The 15385-nt window shown below is 36.5% G+C and overlaps 1 protein-coding gene and 1 pseudogene across 2 annotated transcripts; one reads left to right on the top strand and one right to left on the bottom strand.

Annotated features, from left to right (window-relative positions):
• Positions 1 to 7699: 7699 nt before the first annotated feature.
• On the top strand, positions 7700 to 11344 carry LOC109187107 (metal tolerance protein 11). 2 transcript variants are annotated; one of them, XM_019337253.1, is made up of 6 exons: positions 7700 to 8085; positions 9471 to 9580; positions 9726 to 9971; positions 10227 to 10307; positions 10437 to 10670; positions 10817 to 11344. In XM_019337253.1, the coding sequence occupies exons 1-6, from the start codon at positions 7908 to 7910 to the stop codon at positions 11162 to 11164; spliced, it is 1197 nt and encodes a 398-aa protein (XP_019192798.1). In that variant the 5' UTR covers positions 7700 to 7907; the 3' UTR covers positions 11165 to 11344. The 2 variants fall into 2 exon arrangements, with proteins under 2 accessions (XP_019192798.1, XP_019192799.1); XM_019337254.1 differs by lacking the exon at positions 7700 to 8085 and adding an exon at positions 9067 to 9305.
• A 905-nt stretch (positions 11345 to 12249) lies between these two features.
• On the bottom strand, positions 12250 to 13475 carry LOC109187062 (annotated as a pseudogene).
• Positions 13476 to 15385: the final 1910 nt, after the last annotated feature.

The following is a 15385-nucleotide window of genomic DNA, read 5'->3' as shown; positions in this document are numbered from 1 at the left end:
TAGAAGCATATTTTACAGTAAAGTGTATATTTGAGCATACCATGCTTTAAAAGTGCATAAGTGGCCAATGTGAGTCTAAGTACTATTTTCAAAAACTTATATCTATTTTGGAAATCATTATCTAGTTGCATTGAGAAGTTGTTGAGAAGTTATGTGCATAAGTTTGCATAAGTAAAGTGTTGCATGAGTTATATCTATATGTATTTAGTGTGAGTAATCCGAGGTTTTGGAGGACCATTAGGACTAGGTCATTTCGGAAGAGAAGAGATAAGATCGGATAGAACTGACAAAGCAGTGAAAAGAGAAAGTAAAGAAAGAAATAGACATTGCGATCCGGTATGAAGTAACGAGGTAGATATTCCCGAGTTACTAGGTTAGAAACTGCCCGCCAGGCTTGGAATCCTAGTCAGGGGTTGTGCACACTGATAGTTTGATACCTGATTCCACAGAATTTGAGAAAAGGGAACCAAGAGAGTGGTTCTGTGGGCGAGATGAGTATTAGGCCGGCTAGATGCCGAGCACAGATAGGTCCATTCACATTATAGTGAAGTCCTACCTCGCCCACGAGTATAACAAAAGAAAGTCATTGCGACTCTAAAGAAAGCGAGTCATTGTGACTCTAAGAAACCTCCAAAGAAAAAGTATTCTTTTTACAAAGAGTGTATATGTATATCTATCTATACTTATACTAAAGCATCATGTTCATTTTATTGCATGATCAAGTTGATTGCACGAGATTGCATATTGAGTATATGATTACACTAGATTGCATATTGAATATATGATTGCACGAGATTGCATATTGAGTATATGATTGCACTAGATTGCATATTGAGTATATGATTGCACGAGATTGCATATTGAGTATATGATTGCACTAGATTGCATATTGAGTATATGATTGCACGAGATTGCATATTGAGTATATGATTACACGAGATTGCATATTGAGTATATAATTGCACTAGATTGCATATTGAGTATATGATTGCACTAGATTGCATATTGAGTATATGATTTGCACGAGATTGCATATTGAGTATATGATTGCACTAGATTGCATATTGAGTATATGATTGCACTAGATTGCATATTGAGTATATGATTGCACTAGATTGCATATTGAGTATATGATTGCACGAGATTGCATGATGAGTATATGATATCATGAGATTGCTTAGAGATTATATGATTGCATGAAATTGCATGTTGAGTATATGATAGCATGAGATTGCTTAGAGATTATATGATTGCACGAGATTTCATGTTGAGTTTATGATAGCATGAGATTGCTTAGAGATTAAATGACTGCATGAGACTGCTTAGTAGAGACTATATGATAGCACGAGATCGCTTATTGAGTTATGTGTTAGCATGAGATTGCCTACTGAGATATATGATGATATGAGATTATGGATAAGTCAAGTACGTGAATGTATGAGGTTATTGACAAGTTAAGCATATGAAAGTATGAAATAGTTGAATAATTGAATAATTGAGAAAACATGCATATTTGATAATTAGGTTGCAAGCATATAGAAATCCGGTTGAGCATGTTTAAATGTTGCTTAAGTGATTGAGAATACTTGATCTAAGTATGTGAAACAAATGTTTTCCAAAAGTATATAATGTAGTACTTTACAGGGTTGAGTGGCGTTATACTTAGCTTCGTGCTAACGGGTTTGTTTTCTACTTGTTGTTTGTTAACCCCTTTGAGGTGGGCCCAGTGCGTGAGAGAGTATGAGTTAGACTAGACTAGCATAGTTAGCTTTTGTAGTCTAAACTCTTGATGTTGGTTGTTTTTGAGATTGTAGTTGACTACCCTTTTGTTTTGATGGTGCTGGACACCGGGGTTTTAACCCCTAATTCGATTGATGATTAGTAAACTTTAATGGTTTAGTTAGTTTAATCTTACCATGTGCAGTCACCGTGAAGGGTGATTGTGGCGGTGACACGTCTATTAAGTTGTTTAGAAATTTTATTCCGCTGCCTTAGCTTATCTTTCAAGGTTAAATCTGTTAATTAAGTTTAAGAAAAGTGGGGTGTTACAGTTTCTTTTCTCTAATCCTTTATCTTTACCTGATTTTTTGTTTCTAAAGTGTGAAAAGGTACTCTCCTGTGCTAATTGCTAGACTTAATCTTTTGCATGCTTTGTTGTCCCTTGAGTCCCATTGTCTATTCCTAAAGTGTGGAAAGGGACAACCTCCTTAGGCTTAGTTTTTGGGTGTTGTTGACAATCAGGGGCATCCCACACTACACTTCTAAAGTGTGGAAAAAGAAACGATGTTTCACTTTCCTACTCTTATTCACACCCGTGCATCTATAGTAATGAACATCGAGGATGATGTTTGTTCTAAAGTGTGGAAAGGGGACGCACTTTTGTGCTTTTCTTGAAAATTTTTGGCGTACCAATTTTTGATTGTTAGAAAGTGCATATGATTAGAAAAGAGTAGAATTGGTTGCATTATTTTGGAAATGTGTTTTATGATGCCTTAGTCAGCTCAATTTTTGGAATATCTTTGAAAATTACTTCTCTGACACCTTAGGGACTATATAGAACCCAACTAGGGTTACTTTTGTTGCATGCTTGTTTGATAGTTCACCTCCTATTTTGCTTAGACCTTAGTAAACGATCCCTCAAAGTGGGAGCGTGCACTCTCCAACCTTGGAAAGATAATAATGCAAGGTCGGAAATGGATAAACTTTTGGTGAGGTATGGAGTAAAAGGTGGGCTTGGTGGTTGAAATTGAGAAAAAATTCCCGAATGAAAAAGAGCATGAGTGAAAAAAGAAGGGGATTAAAAGTGCAAAAGGCAAGACCAAAAATGGCCACCCAACGAAAAAAAAAAAAAAAAAAAAAAAAAAAGAGGAAAAATATCTGAGTGAAAGAGGGAGCCATTGCTTATGTCGGGATCATGAAAGATTCCCCCAGGCTAAAACATAGAGATCTATGTCGTGGGGAATCGATTTTGGCATAAGGCTGGAAGCGAGAGAGAACCAACGCTTAAGTCGGGACCATGAAAAGTTTCCCGGGGTTAAAACACAGAGCTCTGTGTCGGAGGATACTGGACCTTGGCTTAAGGTTGGTGAGCGGTCCATACCAAACCACTCACTTACTTTTTGTACGGGACCTTGGCGATAAAAGGTTGTATGTCGGTTGGGATGTGCACATCGTTCCCACTAGTGTGGCTCGGCTATATGCCTTTGTAAAATGAGAGGTGAATTCCCCATTTTGGATTGCATGCTTGATTGGTGGTGTATAGAGTGAGTCACCCTGTTTTGTTTAAAAAGTTTTACCTTCTTAAGGGGGCCAATTTTCTCAAATATTCCACAAGTTGTTGACTGGTGCATGATTTACACATTTGCATAATAATTCAAGGGATTCCATTCTTATGCTGGTCTAGCACGTGTTCTTTAAAAGGGGCATATGGTACACCGAAAGTTTTTGTTTTAGAGCATATTTTGAGCTTAACAGTTCTTAAGTGTGGAATTGCTTGGGGACAAGCAAGCTAAAGTGTGGAAACTTGTGATAAGCATCAAAATATGCTAGTTTTCAAGAGCCTTTTATAGGAGTTTTGTGCTTGTTTTGATATGAAAGTCTTGCTTTTTAGAGTGAATTATCCTAAAAGCACGGTTTGGTACGGAAATGTCTTCCTAATTATATTTTACATGTTTTAAGGTGTTTTTTGACGAAAAAAGTGGTAAAATGAGTCGAAAAGAGCAAGCCGAGAAAAGAGCGCACACAAGGACCGAACACGCCGTGACCACGCACAAAAGAAGGAGAAAATGGGAATTATTTCCCATTTACGCCAACTTCACGGCGTGAGGAGCGTTAGAGTACATGCAAAGACAAGGGAGAATTATCTCCCATTTACGACGCCCTCATGACGTGAGGGAGTGTGTAAATCAGATATAATGAAGTCGAACGAAGCTCAGCACGGAAGGTGAATATTTTCCCATTTACGCCGGCGTAATGGCGTGACGCCGTGCGTAAATGGGAGGGCAAAGGAAATGCTTTATTTAAGGGCAAAAATTCTGATTTGAAGAGGAGTTCTACAATTTTTTAGAGAGAAGTTTTAGATCTAGGGTAGTTTACATTTTCTTTTTCTAGGTTTTAGCCGAGAATCCATTAGATTTATAAGGAGATTGAAAGATTTAGAGTGGCTTGTAGCTTGGATCTCCATTCCCTACTTGCCATTGAAGAGATCTCGCTTGGATTTGGGTGAAATCTATTCCTACTCTTTATTGCTTATCTTTTGTTTCAGCTATTTCTAGATTGCTTGATCTTGATCTTAATAATGATTGGCTAAAATTCTAAGGGTGAGGATTGTTGTGTAGATTGTATTTGTGATGTTTAGCTTGATTTGATTTGTGATCGTTGTGATGATTGAATATTGTGGCTTGAATGTCTTGTTGGAAGATAAATGTTTACAATGACCCTTGTGTGTGAGTGCGCACCACATGCTTGTAGGTTTAGGAAGGATTATGTTGTCAAGAGATTGAGACATAATCCTAGCATCCTTCCCCTTGCATTTCCCATCCTAGATCCGAGAGGATTAGGCCTGGAAATGGATGTAGGCGATGCGTTTGCTTATTTGCCTCGTAGAAGAAATGTGCACCTGGGTGTCATATCTACCTATGGGAGGTGTATAGACCGAATTTCCTACGCATTAGCAACCCATCTCTCTTGACCACTGTCACGCATCAATTTACCACTCAACCCTTGGCGTAGCTAACTACACGATACCTTTAGCGCACAATCTGAGCCCATCTTTCTTTCTTTTGTTTCACTTTCGTTAATGTTCCTTTTATTTAGTATCTTCATCCATCTCAACTTGATAATGCAATCCCTTGACCAAAAACCTCAAGCCCAAACATTCTCACTATAAAACTTTCTCACCTATTTCAATTTATCGCTCATTGAGTACGACACTCGGGGTGGTTCTCACTCCCTGTTTTATCCCATCTACCTTTCCATACACGACCCATGCACACCCAATCTTTTGACGCCTCTTCATAAGGAGAACCATAAGCGAAAAAGCATTTTGTCAGTCAACGTGTTGAGCCGAGGGATATTGCGCATGATGTTGTGAAGTTAGATACTCTCGATATCTGGCTGCAGATTTATGGTTTGTCGGAGGGTTATGCCACAGGTAACGTGGCTGAGCAGATTGGGAATTTTGCTGGTAAGTTTTTAGGGAGTGATTTGAATAATTCTGGAGGAGTTTGGAAGAGTTACCTGCGGGCGAGGATTTCTATTGATGTGGCTAAGCCATTAAAGCGTAGAATGAAAATCAAGAAGAGGGATGGTTCTACTGCATGGGTGACTTTCAAGTATGAGCGCCTAGGGGTGTTCAATCGGTTAACCGTTCGGTTAATCGAACCGTTTTAACCGAACCGAATTAATTAAAGTTTTTTTCCTTTAACCATTAACCGAACCGAAGTTTGCTCTACCGAATTCACCGAACCGAAATTTTTTTCGATTAATCGGTCGGTTAACCGATTAACCGAATTTTTTAAAGCTAAAATTTAAAATTCTAAAAATAACACCTAAAATAATAAATCCAATTAAAATAAAATACATATCATAATAAATTCATAACAAAATATACAAAAATATTAATTATAAACTTCAAACATTCATAACTTCAAATTAGTATTTATATTTATATTATTATTTTTATATATATTAAAAACTTCGGTTAACCGTTCGGTTAATTCGGTTAACTGACCTTTCGAACCGAATTAACCGTTAACCGAAGTTTTAAAATTCTTTTAACTATTAACCGAACCGAAAAAGTTCGGCTCGAAAACGATTAACCGAACTTTGTCGGTTCGATCGATTAATCGAAAATGATCCGGAATTTGCACACCCCTATGAGCGCCGACATGTTTTCTGCTTCTTTTGTGGTCGGTTAGGGGTCATCAGGCAAAATTTTGTGCAAAAACAGTTTTGTCTGGTATTGCACTAGAAAAATATGGCTATGAGTTAATTGATGATAAGAACTCTTAATATCCACTATTTCCTGATTGGGACAAAGAAATACTATTTTTTTTTTTGTTTGGAAACGGGAATAGGGAGTATACTCCCTCATTCGCCCATTACCATTCATAATATGATAGTTGAGTTTTTGAGATTAATCATTAACTTCTCTCTTTTGATCTCAAAAAATAAGAATGAAAAAGTATACATATGAATTGCAACGAGTAGGGTACTTATCCATTAAACGCTCCTAAAATTCAAACCCTATTCGATTCGGCAAATTATTGTATGGACCATAGTCTATATAGTGTTATGTAAATCATAATAAAAGGTACATTTTTAATATATTAAATGTACATTATTTTTGTACTAAATATACATTATTTTTGTACTAAATGTACATTATAAAATATAATATACACTCAGTACAAAAATAATGTACATCACCTGAATATAATGTACATTATTTTTGTACTGAATGTATATTATTTTACAGCATACAAAATATGGTCCACACAACTTGTCCTATAGATGATAACATGATAGATATACTTGTCCTATATTCATTTAACGTTACCTTAGTCCTTAGACACTTAGAATTCATCCCAAAATCTCTTTAATATATTTTAAAATAATTTAAATATTTTTATCTAATACATAATCCATTATAAAGATTTGTTTAATACAACACGAAATTGTAATAAGAAATCCATAAATACAATACAACAATATATATTTGTGGAGTTTTTTGCAGTTTTAGTCCCACAACTATAGTGGCACTGGCAGAATTGATCCACGACTTTTGAACATTGCAATTTTAGTCCACGACTATTGATTTTTTTGCAAAAATGGTCCTTCCGGCCACTTTTCCGTCAAAATTTCACCGGAAAAAAAAAATTCTCCATTTTTAGCCGGGTTAAAATTGACATTTTACTTATCTCAAAAAATTAAAAGAAAAAATTTGATATTTGACTACATACAATATTACTGGGCTACATACTACTGCCCAGGCGGCGGAGTTCCTGGAGCAGGCAGGGCTGTCAGTAAGTGGCGGAGCGGCCGTGGCGTTCCCCGGGCTCCGGCAGCAGCATTGGAGTGGTACATGTACTCTGCCGCCTGGGACAGTAGTATGTAGCCCAGTAATATTGTATGTAGTCAAATATCAATTTTTTTCTTTTAATTTTTTGAGATAAGTAAAATGTCAATTTTAACCCGACTAAAAATAGAGAATTTTTTTTTCCGGTGAAATTTTGACGGAAAAGTGGTCGGAAGGACCATTTTTGCAAAAAAATCAATAGTCGTGGACTAAAATTGCAAGGTTCAAAAGTCGTGGATCAATTCTGCCAGTGCCACTATAGTCGTGGGACTAAAAGTGCAAAAAACTATATATTTGTGTGTATCCAATAAATCCTGTTCGCGCCGTTCAGCTTTCTTTCCCAATTCCCATTCCTTCAATCCCAACAACTTATATTTCGCAACTGTAGCTTCCATCTCCACCGTCCACCTATGCACGTTGGACCACAGGACACGCGTTCACATCGGAAGCCACAAAGGGAATTTAGAGCCAATGAGAGAGCGCGTGTAGTTTAACGCATGGTTGATAAAATTAGTTTTCATTTATCTTTCCTAAGAAGAAAAAGAAGAAATCAGTTCAGTGGTCCCACTCACCACTTTGTTCACTAAAGCCACGCCACAAGGGAGCCCGGGCAAACACCCTTCACGGGATTCACATTCCCCATAATGCCCTTCGACTTCCCATAAATTTACCTTCTCTCTCTCCCTCGCCGCTCTCCCCTCCCTCCCTCTCTCTCTCTCTCGCTCGCTCGCAGTAGTCCGCAGAGCCGGGCCAGCACTCCGCCGCGATTCGCGAAGGCTTCTGGAGGAGTAGGGTTTCGTCCGTACTGCTGCGACGCAGCAATCCGAAAATGGTGGAGACGGTTAGCCTCGACGTCGATCGCGGTGGCTCCGAGGAGCACCTCCTGCTGGCGGCGGAGGCTAGCAAGACTGACTGCTCCTGGAGGTTGAACTTCGACGGGTTCGAGTTGTCGGCGGAGCACAAGGAGAAGCCTCCTCGCGGCCTCCATGACTGCCTTGGGGTTTTAAGTACTTTCAATAACCGTCACCTGCTTCTTCATTCGCCGTATTTATGTTTTGTTTTAAATGCTTGACCTTGACGTTGATTTGAATTTTGAATAATTACTAGCATTCAAATTATTCCAGGGACTAAAAAAAGCTATTATTATATCTTATTTCCTTTTTAGTAATGTAAATATCAAATTCCGGTTTAAGCTAGAAGAAGTCTTCGGTGGAATCTGGTCGGTGGTGTGTTGTCTATTAGTGGAAATTGAGTGGTTTAGAGCTCTGCAATTTTCCTCAGCATCAATATTCAATGAAAGAAAGAGATTCAATTTATTAATATTTATCATAATTTAGTGTAACAATAAACAATCTGTGAGGGGAATCTGCTCTATCTTTGCTAAGATGCTCTAAGGGATTTTTTAACATGCTTATGGACGCAAACTATTGCAATCTCATGGTGCTATGGTTATGAGGTGTGACTAATAGCGGGCTACTGGCCTTTAGGCATACTTCACAAGTTTGAAAATTCTAAAATTTTCTTAGGTGTTTACTTTTCTAGAATTGGGTTTAGAGGAAATGCTTCTAAGTGAATTTAATGTAAGGTCAAAATCCAGGAGATGCTGCTAGATTTTTTCCTCAAGTGAATTTATTTTCTTCTTTTGACTTAGCAAATGATGTATTTTTACCAGATTTCTTTATGGATTCGGCTAGATTTTTTCCTCAAGTTTTAGCCAACACAACTGCAACCCATAAATATCTTCAATGCAATCAACTCACAAAGAATCTAAAAGAGATATCTCAAAATTTCCTTTTCTTGCTGCCTTGACAGAGTTGAATGAGTCAGAACCCTGTGAGAATGTGAGATGCTGCTTTAAACTGAATTAGTTAATATTATATGCTAGTTTTCCATTAATTTCTTTTACTTTGTGGGTCAGTCAGAGGAATAAGATGCTTTATATGTGGATTGACCTTTAATCTCTTTAGATGTAATGGAATCTGACATACTCAATTTAGTTTTAGCATGGAATATGCTTGATTTGTTGTTAATGCATTAAATGAGCATTTATGAAGTTCTTGTGCCTATATCATGTGTAACATGCAAAGTATTGGGGTGAAGAGTGTTATACTCAAAATATAGATGTTTCTGTATTTGGAAAATAAAAGAAGAAATAGTTTGGATTTTTAATTGCTTTGTTCACCAGTTCTTTCTTGTTAGATGCTCTTACTGGACATGCTGACCATGGGTAAGTGTCAGATTGTATTGGATATATGGATGTCTTTGGAACTAGGGGATCTTGTTCTATAACATATGATGAACTTCTTTTTTTTTTTTTTTTTTTTTTTTTTTTTTTTTTTTTTTGGCATTCTTGATGTTGATCATATTTAAATGCTTTCCTTGATGATTGTAGGAGAAGAAGATATTGTGGCAGAGTATTATCAACAACAGGTAGAAATGCTTGAGGGATTTAATGAAATGGATGCCTTAGCAGATCGTGGTTTTGTGCCAGGAATGTCAAAGGTCTGTAGCCTCATTTGTCTTCTCTACACAAACTATGATTTACTTCGTATTTTCCTTTTGCATATTCATACAATTTATTATGGGAGGCTTTTCTAATTTAAGAATTGTTGAGAACCTATGGATAAAATTACCTGATGTTTTACAGGAAGAAAGGGAAAAGTTGGCCAAAAGTGAGACAGCTGCCATAAGGATATCAAATGTTGCAAACATGGTTCTCTTTGCTGCTAAGGTTTATGCATCTATACAGAGTGGGTCACTGGCCATCATTGCATCCACATTAGACTCTCTGCTTGATCTTCTCTCTGGTTTTATTTTGTGGTTTACGGCTTTCTCCATGCAGACACCAAATCCATATCAATATCCAATTGGAAAGAAACGTATGCAGCCTTTGGTCAGTACCTTTGCTACTTTCATGTGCTCTATGTTTGGTCCTATATAGCATATCTCTTATATAGCGTCGGACAACATTAATTCAAGCTGGGTTTACATGTCTTATTTAAAAATGGTAAAACCTATTCCTGCATAAAATTTCCCAATTTGAGATATCTGTATAGACAGAGAGAGATGATTCCAGGGGGTTATGTTTACTCTATTAGTTGCTAATATTTTAAATTCAACGTTGCAATGATAACATGCTCCTATGCAGGGAATCCTTGTTTTTGCTTCTGTGATGGCGACCTTAGGACTGCAGATAATTTTGGAATCTGTGCGCACTCTTATATCTGAGGTAAGTGATTATTCTCTAACCATTTAGAGTTGTCATCTATTTGTTAACATCAGTTAACTTTCTCCTGTTTAGCTATATAAATGCTTTGATGGCTTAAGCATCTTGATTTCACCAAATATTACTTCACAGGAGGCAGATTTCAACCTCACCAATGAACAGGAGCGATGGGTTGTTGGCATAATGATTTTTGTCACTCTGGTGAAACTGGTTTTGGTGTTTTATTGTCGATCCTTCACCAATGAAATTGTCAAGGCATATGCCCAGGATCACTTCTTTGATGTTGTCACTAACATCATAGGCCTTGTTGCTGCATTACTTGCAAACTACATAACTGGCTGGATTGATCCTGTTGGAGCTATTATTGTAAGTAACGTTCGACTACCTACTTTCCCACCCTCCAATAATAAACTAAGGAGAAAGAACAAAAATTGAGACATCTAACTCTCTTTTCAATCAAGTGTATGATGCTTATAATTTATAGTTGTCAAATTTTGTTTGGTATGTTGCAGCTGGCTTTGTACACAATCCGAACATGGTCAATGACAGTGCTGGAGAACGTGAACTCTCTCGTTGGCAAATCAGCCACACCAGAGTTTCTACAGAAGCTGACATACCTGTGTTGGAATCACCACAAGTCCATAAGGCACATAGACACCGTCAGGGCTTACACCTTCGGCTCTCACTACTTTGTCGAAGTTGACATAGTCTTGCCTGCAGACATGCCCTTGCAAGAGGCTCATGACATCGGAGAATCCTTGCAGGAGAAACTGGAACTGCTGCAAGAGATCGAGCGCGCCTTTGTTCACTTGGATTATGAGTACAGCCACAAACCAGAACATGCACAGGCACATCAGTAGATACTGTAAGTAACTTTTATGTGACTTTCTACTCTCCCCCTCATGTCTTTTTTCCGGTGGTTTTTAACTGTAATTGATGGGGATTGTATTTTCACTGGGTAGGCTCCAATTTGTCATTTCTTTGACAGCCTACAAACACTTTAATTATGCTTGATTCTTATTTTTGCCAATTGGTTTCTATATGGTAATTTTTCAGTGATTAGGTAAGCAATGAAATTCATAGTTATATTCTTACTATTATTTTCTATACACGATGCTTAAAAATAGATGTTCAATATTAATAATTTATATTAAAGTCTTAGATTTTGGATATTTATATTATTGTATAATAATAATAATAATAATAATAATGCAAATCATTTTTATAAATTTGATATTTATATTTTAGGAAATAATTTATATTGTACTTCAATATATAATGTTTATATATTACTATATCATTGAAAAAGATTAATATATATATATATATATATATATATATATATATATATATATATATATATATATATATATATATAGAGGATGGATGCATGTGCATGGTAACAATAATTGAAAAAGATAACAAAAGTTGTAATGGTAGAAGTTTTTTTGACCAAAATATTGTATAATATAAGGGTGTGTTTGGTTAACAGGTTTAGCTATCAAGAATGTGTATTAAAGTCATTGTAATTGTTTGATTGACAGGTTTTTAGAACACTACTATGAGTTTTGATTACCTCCTTAATTGAAAATCCCATTCCCTAATAAAATAAGGGTTTCATTCCATTATTTCTCCTCATACATAATCAAACAACAATATTGATAATCATTCCCATTCCACCCTACCACCAAACAAGCAATTTCAACAAAACCTATTACTATTACCAAGTATTTGATACCCATTACGATTTGGATTCCCATGTGCGAACCAAACACATTCTAACTCTTACAACACGTTTGGTTCACAGAATGATTTGGAGGGAATAAGAATATTATTTCACAGGGAATGGAATAGGTAAGGAATATAATATGAATTGTATTCTATTGTTTGGTTCGGTGAAGGAATAGATTTTAGAAAGGAATAAGGGTCAAATTGGCAATTGAACGAAACAAGATAGTGCAATCAGGCCACTCAACTTTTAAAAACGTTCAATTACCCCACTCAACTGTGCAAATCCCTCCAATTTCACCTATTAGTCGGTTTCTAACCCTTCTTTCCAGTTGCCTTGTTGACGTGGACTCTTACCATTTTATTTCCTTTTCTCTACTTTTTTTTTTCCTTTCTTTACATCATGCCCTTCAACGTCAACCGTTAGATTTGGCCCCACTTTTTGTAATCTGGACCATCGCCACCCAAACATCCAAAATCTCCATGGACAATTGGCAATTCCTTAACAGAAAAATACCGGCGTTAACGGCGACCCAGGTCTTCTTCTCAATTTGATCGCGCCAACTGTGAACTACGAGGTTATGGTCCTTATACCTTTCCAATGGAATCTTGAAATCCATGTCGGTGAAGATGGCGTCGGAGTCGATCCACAGAACCCACTCGGTTTCCGGGTGGGCCAACATCGCCGCCCGTACCACCGAAATCTTTGACCAAAAAAAAGCATGTCCTACTTCAAGAATGCATTGCTGTAGAAGATATCGTAGTCGTGGATTCTGCAGTAATCAACTTTGTTCTTGAAAAACCTCAGGAGCAAGTGATCGCCATGGCTGTTCTTGCATGGTGTCGGCTGCGATCCGCGAGGACGAGTACGCGCTGCCCTGCTCCGGCACTGAACGACGGGTGAAGTTTCAACCACTCGCGCCTCTTCTTTTCCCACCCACCACGGGTTTATCTATGGTGTAATTGAGCTCCGGGTCGTCGTAAAAACTCTCTCGGGGGATTCATAGCCGCGATTGACGACATATCGATCGACTGAGAAGTTCTGCACGGAGAGCAAGTCGGAGAAGTTCAGGAACGGGTCTGTGAACGACCAAACGAGAAAGACAGCAAAAAAGATTACCAGAAAGAAAGATTTATCTCGAGGAAAGGAAGAACAAACCACCTCAAACCCACAAAACATCAGTTTCTAATTCAAGCAAGTCCCACACCACAAACTAAGGAAAATGGGGGTCTGCCGCTAGTCACTTCTCCCCCACCGTAATTGCTTCTCCACCGCCTCCAGTCGCTTCTCCTCCACCGCCACCTCCTCCGGTATACTCTCCACCACCGCCTCCGGTTTATTCTCTACCTCCCCTCACACCTGTTCCGTCCTCGTAGCACGGGCAGAACAAGCCGGAGTATGGCCACCAACGAGCAGAGTATCACCACAACACCCATAAGCCGGCATGGCCAAGAAAGAAGAAGACTAGGAACAAAGAAAAAGTAAAGGAAAGGAGAAAGAGTAAAGGAAATGAAATAAAACGCCAGCTAAGAGTCCACGTCAGCAAGGCAATCGGAAAGAAGAGCTTGAACCGGCTAATAGGTGAAATTGGAGGGATTTACGCTGTTGAGTGGAGTAATTGAACGTTTTTTAGGTTCAGTGGTTTGATTGCACTATTGCATTACGTTTAGTGGCCAATTTAGCCCTTATTCCTTTTAGAAATTGTATTTCGGTTAAAAGAATAGAAATCGAATAGATTTTAAAGACATAAATACCTTTATATAAAATAAAATAATAATAATAATAACTATTATTATTATTATTATATACTAAATGTTAATTATGTATGTGTGTGTGTGCACATTTAATTCGCGTATGCACACACTTAATCTGATCTAGACAATTAGATGGATGCACACGATTTCTTCTCACGTTCTCACCTAAGCAAGTGTTCTCATTGGAACCCTTCTCTCTCTCTCTCTCTCTCTCTCTCTCTCTCTCTCTCTCTATATATATATATATATATATATATATATATATATATATATATATATATTTGTGTGTGTGTGTGTGTGTGTGTTTATTGATAGATAAAATTTATAATTAATTAAATATATACATTTATATAATACATTATATTTATTAAATATAAATTATTCATAATTTACAAAGGGTATTTTTGGTATTTGTCATATAAAAGCTATTTCGAAAATCATGAGAATAGCTAATACCAAAGACCCCCTTAGAAATAATTATTCTCCCTACAAAGGTGCTCATGCCTAGGAGGCTGGGAATGTTATTCCCATGACAAAATAACCAATCAAACAATGGAATATGTCTATTCCAATGAATGTAATTTTATTCCTGACCTGTTCCATGAACTAAACATGCCGTTATAGAATAATGTACAAAAAAAAGAAGGAAAAATTAGATATAAATATAATTTTCATTCACACTTATAAGTTTTTAGATTAGTTATATATAACTATGATGATGATGTAAATTAAAGGTTTCAGATTCAAATAGATCATGGGCTTCCACTGTAATTTTTAGAGCGGAGATGGAGGAGTTTTAGCAGGGTGGCCCATATCCTTTTGTTATATCATGGCAATCATTATGCTGTGATGCATACGATTGTAAAATGACGCCGTTTCATTTAAAAAAAAAAAATTTCGTTCAGATGAGTAACGGCGTTATGCGGTTTCCTTTCGTATTCAAACAGTAGGATATATTTATAATTTCATAACTATATATCCAGAATTACATAACTATATATTCCTAATTTGAAAATAATATATTCAGAAATAATAAATACACATTCATAATTTCATATCCATATATTCATAATTTCACAACTAGACATTCATAATTACATAACTCCATATTTTGAATTCTTAAAGTGCTTGTTCACAGAGAACTATATCCATAACTTCACAACTATATATATATATATATATATATATATATATATATATATATATATATATATATAATTTCATAACTATATATTCAGACCTGCATAACTATATATTCATAATTACACGTCAATTGTAGTTTTTTTTAAAAAAATAATAAATAAATAAAAATAATAAAAAATTATTTGACTAGTGGCCACTAATGGCACCGTTACTCCATCATAATAAAACGGTGTCGTTTTACATCCGTGTGCATCATGGTGCACACGGTTGCACAGCATAATTTGTGATATCATGGAGTAGGATCCATATTACATTGTGAATCTTGATTAAAAAACTATGTGTCGTTAACATATTATGTGTTTTCAGTTGATGTGCCTTTAAATAAATTAAAGACACATAATATATTAACTGCCCTATTACGTGTTTGCAATTATCATATATGTGTTTTTAGTTAA

Source organism: Ipomoea nil, unplaced genomic scaffold (assembly GCF_001879475.1).
Source record: "Ipomoea nil cultivar Tokyo-kokei standard unplaced genomic scaffold, Asagao_1.1 scaffold1416, whole genome shotgun sequence".
Lineage (NCBI taxonomy): Eukaryota > Viridiplantae > Streptophyta > Magnoliopsida > Solanales > Convolvulaceae > Ipomoea > Ipomoea nil.
This window is presented reverse-complemented; position numbering and strand designations above follow the sequence as displayed.